The following is a 13,170-nucleotide window of genomic DNA, read 5'->3' as shown; positions in this document are numbered from 1 at the left end:
AATGTTTTTTTTCTTTGTCTGAATATCTCACTTCCTGTTTCTCCTCAGTAAACTTCTCACCATTATCCGAGCTGGTGGTTAGTCAGCCAGAACAGCTTATTGAACAGCTTACTGAGGAGGAACAGGAACTGAGAAATTCAGACAAAGACAAAAAACATTTTAGAAGGGAAATCGAAGGAAAGGGTAAGTGAACCAACAATGCACTAGCTTATAGGAACCTATTTAGAAAATAAAAAACAAACCTTTACAACCCCTTTAAGGCTTGCCTGTAGGTCCAAGAAATATCTCCTAAACCTATACAGTTTAGGAGATATTTGCCCGAAGACAGGCACCGCTGTCTACGGCACATGCGCCGTAGACAGCGGCGCGCAGGCGCACTGAGCGCGGCATTTCCAAGAATGGAGCTGCCGCGCGTGTCGGCTCCCGTGAGCATGCGCGGGAGTGACTTCATCGCGGCTTCGCCGAATGGCAGCGCGGAGCTGCGAGACCCCACCGACAACATGGATGCGCCGGACTACAGGGGACAGCGGTGACTTCGCTGGCTCCTGTGTCAGGTAAGTGACACATAATGAACTACTATGCGATGCATAGTAATTCATTATGCTTTGCCTTTGCAGGGAATGAAAGAGGAAGTAAACTTATCAGGGTTTACTTCCTCTTTAATGCGGAGTTCTACCCATTTTAAAAGTCAGCAACTACAAAAAGTGTAGCTGCTGACTTTTAATAATCAGACACTCACCTGTCCCACGGTCCAGCGATGCGGGCACACAAAGCCTCGCTTCTCTTCTCTCCACGGCGCTGGATTTCTAACTGCACTGCGTGCTGTGAATGAACGGGCAATCTTCTGGGAACTGTGGCATGTCGAAGAAGACTAGGGAGGATGGGGGGGGGAGAAGGTGGTCTTACTTCTGGCACTGCATCGAGGAACTGGGAACTGGGTGCCTGTAAAAACTGGGTACCCCCCCCCCCCCCTAAAAAAAATGGCATACCAAGAAAGCACTTAAAGCGGAAGTTCAGATTTTGGGTGGAACTCCGCTTTAAACAGGTTGTAAACAAAAACAAAAAAACCCTGTAAAACAAAGGCATAATGAGCTAGTATGCATCGCATACTAGCTCTTTATAAAATACCTTTATAATGAAGCCCTCCAGCAGCGCCCGCTCACCGCTGAGACGGCTGACATCTTCCCCAGTGTTTCTTCCAGGTTCTTGGGCTCCTGCGCTATAAATGGCCGGAGCCCCAATGATGTCGCTCCTGCACGTGGGAGCCAACGGTCACGGTACAGGCCTCTGAAGGATTGGCACAGGCGGCCGTTTGTTCCTTCAGAGCTCATGTGCCAATGACGTCATCGGCGGCTTATATATAGTATCTCTTAAACGGTGCAAGTTTAGCAGATGTGTACAGTACCAATAGGTAAGCCTAGTATAAGGCATTCCTATAGGAACAAACAAACCAGGGAAGTTTACTTCCTCTTTAATGCATAGAATGATATTATTATGATCATATTTATTATATGGTTTTTGTTTTAATTTGACATGTCTATTTATATCCCTCTCCATATTTACGTGTAGACCCGGGCATAGGCAGACTTTGTCCCTTCAGCTATTGGGGAACTACAAATCCAATAATGCATTGCAGGACTCTGACAGGCACGATGAGATTTATAGTTATGCAAACTTCAGCCTTTTAGCTGTTCCAGATTACTGTCATAGAGCAGACTGTCCCAGAGGTAGTACAGCAGGATTGACTTTTATTAATTTTCTAAAAGGAGGGGAAAAAAAAAGAAGATACATTTAGACATCTGTAATGTGTTCCGTGGGGTTCTTTAGGTTTTTTTCCTTTATTTTCATCTGGTGACCATTTTTACTGCTGACAGGAATGTTTACAATGATCAGCTTTTATTAGTTTATGTAAAACCTTTATTCTAGAAAGTACTGTGCCTGTAACTGCTTAAAGTTGAACTAAATCCATCAATTGAAATGTTTCAAAAGAACAGTTCTATTCCTTGATTGCCGGATTTCTAACTGTCACTTTGCTTTTAACCAAACTGTCAAACCATCAAATGGCCGATGTCACAACTGATCACATGTGCAGCACCATAGGAGGTACAGATCAAACTAAGATGGCAGCTTTCTTAGCTGAAACGGATAGAAGGGTTTAGTTCCGCTTTAGGCTGGGTTCACACTGAAGCGATGCGGGAACGCCGCAAATCCGCGGCGTTTTCCCGCATCGCATGCCTCCCGGCGGCAGTTCACACTGCCCTATGCGGACTGCTGGGAGTGTCAGTGAAACCTTAATGACACCCCCAGATCAGTTCGCATATCGCAGTGTGATCTGCAAACTCGGACAGGAATCGGATCGCATGGTGTGAACACCCATGCGATCCGATTCTGCTGCGGACCAAAAAAAGGGTCCTGTGCGAGTTTGCGGCGGGTGCGATGCGAATTCAGCCATACTATCTGTATGGCTGAACTCGCATCGCACAGAGATCGGATGTGATTTGCACTGCAGTGCGGTGCGAATCACATCCGGTTCTTGCTGCCGCAGCAGTGTGAACCCAGCCTTAAAGCTGAACTCCAGGAATTTTTTTAGTATTGCATAATTCTATTGGTACAGCTTGACACCATGGGAGTTGGTTTACAAAAACTGCAAATCTGGTGCAGTTTTGCATAGAAAACCAATCTGCCTCCAGGTTTTAGTGTCAAAGCTTAACCACGTTAACCTCTTCAGCCCCGGAAGGATTTACCCCCCTTCCTGACCACAGCACTTTTTGGCACTGCGTCGCGTTAACTGACAATTGCGCGGTCGTGTGATGTGGCTCCCAAACAAAATTCATGTCCTTTATTTCCCCACAAAAATTGCTTTCTTTTGGCGGTATTTGATTGCCCCTGCGGTTTTTATTTTTTGCGCTATAAACAAAAAAAGAGTGACAATTTTGAAAAAACACATTATTTTTTACTATAATGTCCCCCAAAAATATATAAAAAAAACTTTTTTTCCCTCAGTTTAGGCCGATACGTATTCTTCTACATATTTTTGGTTAAAAAAAAAATCACAATAAGCCTTTATCGATTGGATTGCGCAAAAGTTATAGTGTCTTCAAAATAGGGGATAGTTTATGGCATTTTTATAATTTTTTTTTTTTTTTTTTTGGCGGCAATCAGCCTTCTTCTTCATATTCATCCTCATCGTGACTGTGATATTATTACGGACACATCGGACAATTTTGACACATTTTTGGGAACATTGCCATTAATACAGTGATCAATGCTATAAAATTGCATTGATTACTGTAAAAATGTCACTGGCAGTGGAGGGGTTAAGTGTGTCCTGGGCAGTGATTCTAACTGGGGGATGGGCTAGCAGTGACACGACACTGAATGCTGCTGGTGTTGCGATTTTATTTTTTATGTCACATGGTATGTGTGCAGCAGTTTTACAGATGGAATTTTGGGGGAAAAACTACAATTCAATTAATAAAAAAAAACAAAACCACATATACAGTGCCTCACAACCTGGAATTAACATGTGTGATGCAGGACTTGACAAATTTGTTTTGACTCTAGGGGCCAGCTAAAAAATTTAGGAGCCAGTTTTCTTTTAACTAACAAATGTTATGGATTGAACATGTAACACGTTCCTGAAGGTGAACTTACCCTTTAACCCTTTCTCTGCCAGAGCTGTTGCGTTTTTTTTTTACATGTATATCTGCTGTCTTCAGATTTCTAGACTCTCTATAAAGTGTACGTTGTGTTACAAATCTTTCTACCTGTTTCAGTGGGGGGGGGGGGGGGGTGGAGTAGTCTGGGCACACACTATGTGTGAGATGATTGGAGGAAAGGCACACAGCCCCGCTTCACATAGGCAGAGGAACGAAGAAACTTGCAGAGCTGTGCTGTGAATAGACAAGCTCTCTGCCTTTCTATCTCTAAGTTCCCTCCCCACCCAGAATACATAGTGGGTGGGGGGCAGACACGGGGTGTGGTGAGCATTCAGGTGGCAGCCCAGGAGCCAGGATGAAACTTCTTGTCACCATGGTTACCTGGCACCTGGGGTTTGTGGAGCCCTGGTATCATGTACGTGTACGGCCAGCTTTAGCTGGAATTGGGCTTTCAGTTGTCTTTACTGAAACTACATTTTAAAGCTCCGTTTCCATCTAAACTTGACCATGCCCATTTAGGTTTCCCTTGTCCAGTCCATGGGCTGAATGAGGGGAACCTCCAGATTTCATCATGCATGCTAGACAGCGAGAAAGGACGAATCTCCTCTGCCAAATGCATTACGATTAAACCTTCTGCCTTTACAACCACTTTAAGACTTACCTGTCAAAAGGGTGACAATGCTGCCATGCGCTTCACTGTAGAACACTCTGCAATGTTGTGGCTTCTGTGGGTACCGTGCCTGTTAATTGCATTGTTTGGGGTGGAAAAACTGCCCCATGGGAACAAGTCCTTAGTAACACAATGGTTATTGATTATGAAAAGTGAACGTTTAAAGCAGAACTAAACTTAAAGCGGAATTCCGCTCATTTGTCTCCTCTCTCCAACAATTGGCACCTTTTGGGGGGGACAGGATATCTGTCTTTGACAGGTATTTCGGACAGGACTTCCGGGAGTCCAGGCCGTGGCCCAAGACATCACCGCAAAGCTCCCTTCTCCTTCCCCTGCCACTGGGCCAGTAGGAGAGAGCGGAGCCTCGTGCATGCGCAGTAGGGTTCCCGGCATGAAGCTGTAAGGCTACACTGCCTGGTTCCCTTACCTGCAGTGGCAGCAGCTTATGGAAACGTCAGTTGTGGTGCCGACATCGCTGGACTCCAGGACAGGTAAGTGTCCTATTGTTAAAAGCCAGTAGCTGCAGTATGCGGAACACTGCTTTAGCCAATAAAAACCTGTGAGCAGGAAGCGCTGTATCGCAGTAAATACATGCTGAGTACTCGGTCTTCTACTAAATGTAAACTGAACTATGCATGCGCAGCTCAGCCTGCGTTCCCAGCACACTCTGGCTGTTCCGGAATGAAGGATTCCCATGTGCATGCGCAGGATGTCCTCATTCTCCAAATGGCCAATCAAGAGGCTGAAACCCCAGCCCCCGGAATTGGCTGGGGAGACGATGACAGCGGCTGGTAAAGGATTTACCCACTGAAAATACTCATGTTAGAGGTGAGTATTTCTGGGAGTTCCACTTTAAAGTGGTTGTAAACTCTTCCATATACCCAGTGTAGTGACTGGCCTCAGATGATACACAGGGATGACACAAATGACTTCAAAGTGAAGAAATAATGCAGTTTGACTGAACAGTCAGAAAAAAAAGGGGGCAATTTTGAAGCAAGTCTTATTTCTAAGTCTGCCAGACTTTTGGGAAGAAAAAGTCTGCTGGAGCCCACACACGATCAAATTGTCCAGCAGGCTAAGTCCGCCGGATAGTCCGATTGTGTGTACGCGGCATTACTCTGCAGAGCTCGCTGAGGCGATTTCTGAGAGCTGATTGGAGGGAAGGGCCACACCCCCAACACACAGGAACCAAGCTGAGGCTGTCAATCTGCTGTAGCTCCCTCCCCTGTCACCATTTTTCTCTTGGTGTCAGGAAAACATGTAGTAGACAGAAATGATGCTTGGGTCTCAGTGACTGCGACTTTGAAATCGTGAAACTCCATCTGAAATTGCACACTTTCAAAGCTGCATGTTAGTGCGACTTGAAAGATGCGGTAAATTCGTGCACAGATGTCTATGCAAGTCGCACTCGAAATCGCCAAAAGTAGTGCAGAAACAAATGTTTCCAGATCGGTGTGGCATCACAAAGTCAGTGTCACTTTTAACAATGCGATTGCCGGCAATAGGCTGCAAATGGTCATGTGATTTGACCTGTTCACCATGGGGGGCTCAGGCTGGGTTCACACATGTCCAGTGTGAATTGTATGTCCGTTTTACACTGCGAATAAAAGCATTTGTTCAGAAGTTCAGGTGCAGTTTTTGATGCGGTTCTGATGTGAATTTGCCAGATTCGGGTTTGGATTTTTGTCACCCCCTGAGATTTTGGTGCAGACAATACATAGAGAGAGAGGGTGTCATCTCCTGTAGTAGGAGAGAAATCTGTACTGAAATCCTCAACTGAATCCTGCACAGATGTGCGAGATTACACACACTATACAGGGATAGGCTTTGTTCATATTTCATGTCTGAGGTTTACAACCAGGCAAGGGTAGTCTGAGTAGAATTATTTTTCTAATTTATTTTCTTGATTGTTCCAAAGTAAAATGTATCCCTTTTGTAACGTAAAATCTCTATATGCTAAGGTAGCGCTGCTTTTTTTATGACTTGTAAACGCTTTACTTGTCTGTCTGTGCTCCTTTATGGTGGTGGAATGTTTCTGGTGACCTCTGCTATTGTGTATTTTACAGAAGGGGTCCCTAATCCTATTGTTTTACTTACAAGAGCACTAAGGGAGATTTACTAAACCTGGAGCCAGCCGTGCATGGTAACCAATCGGCTTCTAACTTCAGCTTCTTCAAATAAGCTTTGACAATGAAACCTGGAAGCTGATTGGTTGATATGCAGAGCTGCACCAGATTCTGGGTGCACCAGTTTTAGTAAATCTTCTCCAGTGTGTCAGTCCGGAGTGATGGAATAGACGCGATGTTGCCCCAAGCAACTTACCAGATATAAACGGGTTGCTGTTGGTAACCGCTTTGCATTCCATCACCTCCATTTTTATAGACTAGCTCAGGTATACAGAACTAGTTAGACTAGATATGGAGTAAAAGCGTCTAAATACATTTCTGTTCTTGTTAAGACAGATACTCCAAGGTGTATCCTGGAATCAGATCTACCTGTCGTTCTGCTGATCGTGTGACTTGTGAATTTTCTACTGGATTGTTGGGTGAGTTTATTGGGATTATTTTTCACTTCTGTTAAAAAGCTTAAGATTTTGGGCTGGATTACACTCCTGCGTGGTAAATCACTGCATTCTACTGAGTAAGAAGGGTCTGTGGCAAGCAGTGTCTTGTGCTTTTAATCACTTCCTGCCCGGCCTATAGGAGAATAATGGCCGGTACGTGATTCAGTTATCCTGACTGGGCATCATATGATGTCCAGCGGGATAAGCTGCAATTGCACACCCGCTGCGATTGGTGGTGTGTCAGTGTGTCACACCGCATCTCCAATTTAGGTAAAGAACCTATGACTGAGGCTCATCACAGTGTAAACAGGAAAAAACGCGTATTGGCTTTTCCTCTATTCGCGCTGACAGCCACGAGTAGAGGAGAGACGTTTGGCTGCTCTCCTGACAGGGGAGGTCTGCACTGGTTATCAGTGCAGCCCCTGTCCACCGGGGGGTGCCCACCCATGGCCACTGGGGATGCCTCTGATCTCTTTAATAGTTTTAAATACATTGTGTTTTTTTTTTTTTTTTTTTTTTTTTTTTAAACTGCATGTCTATGACAGATTCTGATAAAGTGCTGTTTATTAGGTTTACAAGTTCTAATCTTTTTTTTTTTCTGTTTCCTCTAATAGGAGAAGGCCCGTCAGGGCTCTTTTCTCTGCCTCACAAAATCCGTCAAACTGGCGATGTCGCGAGTACCAAGTCCCCCTCCCCCGGCTGAGATGTCCACTGGCCCCGTGGCTGAAAGCTGGTGTTATACACAGGTCACTTTTTCTTTATTGTTTTTTTTTTTTTTAAACTGAAGTTGTCTTACAATATATTGCTTTGTCAGCTTATTTTTATTATGGGCTTTCAGGCAATGTTTTGCATTTGTTCATGCCCTACAGATAAAAGTCGTGAAGTTTTCCTACATGTGGACCATCAATAACTTTAGTTTCTGCCGAGAGGAGATGGGAGAGGTGATCAAAAGCTCTACTTTCTCCTCGGGAGCCAATGATAAGCTCAAATGGTGAGTAGTAAACTGTATTTTGAGGTGGATGCGCGCGTGTGTGCGCGCGTGTGCGCGCGTGTGTGTGTGTGTGTGCGCGCGTGTGTGTGTGTGTGCGCGGTGTGTGTGTGTGCGCGGTGTGTGTGTGTGTGTGCGCGCGTGTGTGTGTGTGTGTGTGTGTGCGCGCGGTGTGTGTGTGTGCGCGCGGTGTGTGTGTGCGCGCGCGGTGTGTGTGTGTGTGTGAATTGATTACCGTATATACTCGAGTATAAGCCGAGATTTTCAGCCTCTTTTTTGAGGCTGAAAGTGCCCCCCTCGGCTTATACTCGAGTCATCGCTGTCTGCCCGCTCGATCAGCGTGTCGAGCAGACAGACAGCGGCCATTCTATTCAAAAGCCGCGCCTCCGGCTCCGCCTTCGCCTGTGATAGGCGGAACACTGAATTTCCCAGCAGCCTGTGTTCCGCCTATCACGGACATCGTATCATCCTCGTACTACGGACGAGGATGATACGACGTCTGTGATAGGCGGAACACAGGCTGCTGGGAAATTCAGTGTTCCGCCTATCACAGGCGAAGGCGGCGGCGCAGCTTTTGAACTTTACAATGGCCGCCGACGAAGAGGGCACGGGACGGAGGCAAGGGAAGGCACGGCACGGGACGGGACGGCGGCGGCAAGGCACGGCACGACACGGGACGGATGCAAGGAGGCAAGTCACGGCACGGGACGGAGGCAAGGAGGCAAGGCACGGGACGGAGGCTCGGGACAAAGGTAGGCTGGACACACACACACACACACACACACACACACACACACACACACACACACACACACACACACACACACACACACACACACACGGATGGAGACACACACAGGGATGGATGGATGGATGGAGACACACACAGGGATGGATGGATGGATGGATGGAGACACACACACACACAGGGATGGATGGATGGATGGATGGAGACACACACACACAGGGATGGATGGATGGATGGATGGAGACACACACACACAGGGATGGATGGATGGATGGACACACACACAGGGATGGATGGACGGACACACAGGGATGGACGGACACACAGGGATGGACGGACACACAGGGATGGACGGACACACAGGGATGGACGGACACACACACAGGGATGGACAGGCATGTCTCACCCTCGGCTTATACACGAGTCAATAAGTTTGCCAGTTTTTTTGGGGGTAAATTGGGGGCCTCGGCTTATATTCGGGTCGGCCTATACTCGAGTATATACGGTAAAAATGAAATGATCAAATTGACAGCAGCACTCACAACATTGTACACAGCAACATCCAGAAACATAATAATAAAAAAAAAGTGTTGCGCTGTCTTATGAAAAACAATTAAAAATGTGAATAAAAAAATCAAAATGAATTATAATCAATCACAAAAATATATTATATAAAATATGTAAAAAATATATGAAGCGGTTTTTGACTGTATTTCCGCCCTATGTGGTGAGGTGTTTTGTATTGTTGCTTTTGCATAAAAGATATTATATATATATATATATATATATCTCTATTTTTTTTAATCTTTTTTTATTTTTTTATTTTTATACAAAACGTAACAATACAAAGCGACCCGCTGTAATTTTTTTTCATTATAATTCATTAAAAAAATTTTTTTCACATTTCTCTCTCGTTCATTGACGGACACAGCACCTTTACTTTTGACCTTAGGGTTATATCGCCACCTTCAGGAGAGGACTAGGCAGAACATGTAAAAACAGCAAAACTGCATAGGGGCGGTTCCACTGTCTATAACCCCTCACTCTGCTTCCTGCAGCTCAGTTTTCTCTCTGCCTAGTATAGGAGAAGGACCTGGCTCCCTGTGGGGACCATTGGTCCATGGAATTTTTTCTTTTTTCTGCTTTTTGATTCCAGTGATCTACAATCAACAGCCGGCCATCGAGCATGAGCAGACCTTAGCTACGCGCTGGGTCGGCCAGGATATGCCCCGTCTGGTCCAGGCTGGCAAGCTATATGCTCTGGGGCACACATATGACGGGGCTACTGCTGTCCGAGTCACAGTGTGCCATGGCCGAAAGCCACCCCGTACTGCTTGAGTGATGGGTCTGTCCATGGAATGTGCCCAGCAGTCCCTGCAGGGGGGGTAAGTATGGTTCCACCTGTCTCGGCAGCATGGAACAGCTGGGCATTCCATGGGCGCTTGACTAGGGGGTCTCTCCCTCTCCAATTCTTCTCTCCCTGTCCCATTCCCTCCTCCCCATGCTAAGGGGCCGCTGTGTGACTGGGCATAGGGGGTGCGGTGCACGTACCTGGCCGGGGGTCTCTGGGTCCTGGCAGGGGGCTGTGCTGGGCGGTTGGTGGTCCGCTCGTTTTCTCCGTTTTTAGGCCGTTTTTTTAATATGTGTGTTGGAACTGGCTGCTGCGGGAACTGCGGACATTTTCTTGTAGCCACAGCCAGTTTGACTGCAGCCATTTTCCTGGCGCTCTCAGACATTTATTGGTGAGGCAGCCGGAGGCCATTTTCTAGTCGCCTCAGTTTGTTTTACTCTAGTGCTGGGTGGCTTGTTCAGTCTGGAACAGCGCGAAACTGACACAGAACACCTCGTGGCTGGCACAGGGGAGAGCGGACGGCGGCAGCACAGCGCAGTACCTGGGTCAGGATGGTGAGGCCTGCTGGGGCCCCTCAGTCTGTAGCCGCTAGCAGGGCGGGCATTTTTTTGTGGCTTGCCTTAGGTCCCTAGTGGTGACAGGCGAGAGTGGGTCAGCATGGCATCAGAAGCTGACGCTTCTTCCCCAGACATCCCTGTTATTGCAACCGATTCCCCTGCACCTGCGGTGCCTATGGACGCTCTGTAGGACGCATAGTTGCATGTTCCCATATGTGTCAGGCATCAGAAGTTTCTACAATTTGCGGTCGGGAATGAGCACTACCAATTTGTAGCTCTCCCTTTTGGTCTAGTGAGGGATCGCAATTGTGGGTTACCAGGACGACCTCCTCCTGAGAGCAGCTTCCACCTCAGTATTAAGGGAGGATGTGACGATCACTATACAGACTCTCAAGTAGTTTGGTTGGGTGTTGAACCTCCAGAAGTTGGTGTTGGAGCTGACTCGACGCTTGAAGTACCTAGGTTTGATTCTGGACTCTTCAGAGGGAAGAGTCTCTCTCCCTTCAGACAAGCTGCAGACTTTTCAAGCTACGGGGAAGTTATTGGTCTCCCGCAGGTAGTCGCTACGTTTTTGCATGCAAGTTCTGGGTCTCATGGTAGCCACTTTCGGGGCGGTACGGTATGCTCCATTCCACACTCGAGTCTTGCAGAAAGAGATCCTGTACAAATGGGACAAAACTCTGACATCTCTGGATTGTCAAATTCGGGTGAGCCATCTAGTCAGGGATTCTCTTCCCTGGTGGCTGAGGTCTCCGGCCCTTCGGTCTGGGAAGTCGTTCCTTCCCCTTCATTGGATGGTGATCACAACGGACGCCAGCCTGAACGGCTGGGGGGGGGGGGGGTGTTTGGGGCGTGCAGACGGCCCAGGGTCGCTGGATGCAGGAAGAATCCCGCCTGGCTATCAATGTGCTGGAGCTTCTGGCAATCAGGTGGTGCCTCTCCACATGGTCACAGAGGCTGCAGGGGCGTCCTGTCTGGATCCAGTCATACAACGCTAGGGAGGTGGCGTATGTCAACCATCAAGGAGGGACAAGCACTGGAGGTTGCTCACATCCTGCAGTGGGCAGAGTGGCATGTGCCGGCTCTGTCGGCCATGTACATTCTGGGTGTAGAAAACTGGCAGGCGGACTACCTAAGTCATCAGCTGCTGGACCAAGGGGAATGGTCGCTGCATCCAGATGTATTTCGGCTCATTTACCTAAGGTGGGGCATACCAGATGTGGGTCTCTTGGCCTCTCAGCTCAATCGAAAGTTAGAGGTTTGTGGCCAGGGCAACAAACCCCTGGGTGGATGCGTCAGATGCGTTGGTGGCACCACGGGGGCATTATCAGCTGATTTATGCCTTCCCTTCGCTCAAACTCCTACCCCGTCCTCTACGCAGAGTGGAGGCCGAGGGGATTCCGGTGGTTCTGATTACCCCAGATTGGCCTTGATGTCCTTGGTACGCCGAGATAGTCAAAATGGTGGCAGATGTTCCTTGGCGGCTGCCGATGCGGAAGAAACTTCTGTCGCAAGGTCTAATACTTCATCCTGCTTTACCGTCGCTGGTTTTAATGGCATGGCTGTTGAAAGCCAGGTGCTAAGGGACCGAGGACTGAGGGCACGGAAGTCCTCTTCTCTGAAGATTTATCATCCGTACGTGGAAGGGCTACATCTCCATGTGTGAGGAGATGGGGTGGCGTCCGCGTACATATTCAGTTTCCAGGATCTGCTGTTTTTACAGTGAGAACTTGATCAGAAACTTGCTTTAAGCACCATTAAGGGGCAGGTATCGGCTTTGGCTGTCTTTTTTTTTTCAGTGACCTTTGGTGACTCATTCATTGGTGAGTACGTTTGTTCAGGGGGTTCGACATGCGGCCCTCCTGTGCGACCACCGCTGCCTCCGTGGGATTTGAATTTGGTGCTCTCGGTGCTTCAGAAACCGCCGTTTGAAAACATTAGGGAGATTCCCTTATTGACACTCTCTCAGAAAGTAGTCTTTCTATTGGCTATTACATCTGCCAGGAGGGTTTCTGAGTTGGCGGCCTCATGATGCAAGTCCCCCTACTTGATCCTCCACAAGGATAAGGTGGTGCTGCATCCGCAGCCTTCGTTTCTTCTAAAGGTTGTTTCAGCCTTTCGTGTAAATGAGAACATTGTGCTTCCGTCCTTATGTCCTCAGCCGTCACATCCCAAATAGGTGGCTTTGCATTCTTTGGACATGGTCCAGGCTCTGCGTTTGTATCTGTCTGTTACAGCTTCTGGAGGTTGAACTCGCTGTTTGTATCGGTGGCTGGTTCGAATAAGGGCCTGGCGGTCTCGTGGGCCACCATTTCTCGTGGATCAGACAGATTGTGGTTCAGGCTTATGCCATAAGGGGTCGGGCGCCACCCTTTCCTGTCATGGCACAGTCTACCAGGGCAATTGATGCCTCCCGGGCTTTCCGACTTTGAGCGTCTGTTTCCCAGGTGTGTAAAGCAGCAACCTGGTCGTCCGTTCACACTTTCACAAAATTTTACAAGGTTGATGTGAGCGTATCTTCGAATGCTTGCTTCGGCCGCAAGGTTTTGCAGGCGGCTGTTTAAGGTTGCAATTCCTCTGAGGAGTTATTTTTGTTATGTTGAGTTTATTGTTGTTCCCGCCTATCGTTTTTTG

General features: G+C 47.6%; 1 protein-coding gene across 4 annotated transcripts in view; it reads left to right on the top strand.

Annotated features, from left to right (window-relative positions):
* The window catches only part of SPOP (speckle type BTB/POZ protein), a 75,186-nt gene that overhangs the window by 1,416 nt on the left and 60,600 nt on the right, over positions 1–13,170 (top strand). For 2 of the 4 annotated variants that reach the window (XM_077459990.1, XM_077459991.1), the window contains exons 2-4: positions 6,792–6,874; positions 7,507–7,638; positions 7,762–7,883. In XM_077459990.1, coding sequence (XP_077316116.1) covers positions 7,561–7,638; positions 7,762–7,883 — 200 coding nt within the window. In that variant the 5' untranslated portion in view covers positions 6,792–6,874; positions 7,507–7,560. Of the gene's footprint in view, positions 1–6,787; positions 6,875–7,506; positions 7,639–7,761; positions 7,884–13,170 lie in introns of all 4 variants that reach the window. The other 2 variants (XM_077459992.1, XM_077459993.1) reach the window with 1 other exon arrangement.

This window comes from Lithobates pipiens, unplaced genomic scaffold (assembly GCF_037356315.1).
Source record: "Lithobates pipiens isolate NorthernLeopardFrog02 unplaced genomic scaffold, aLitPip1_a1.2 Scaffold_28, whole genome shotgun sequence".
NCBI lineage: Eukaryota > Metazoa > Chordata > Amphibia > Anura > Ranidae > Lithobates > Lithobates pipiens.
Note: the sequence above shows the minus strand (reverse complement) of the source record. Positions and strands in the feature narration are given on the sequence as shown.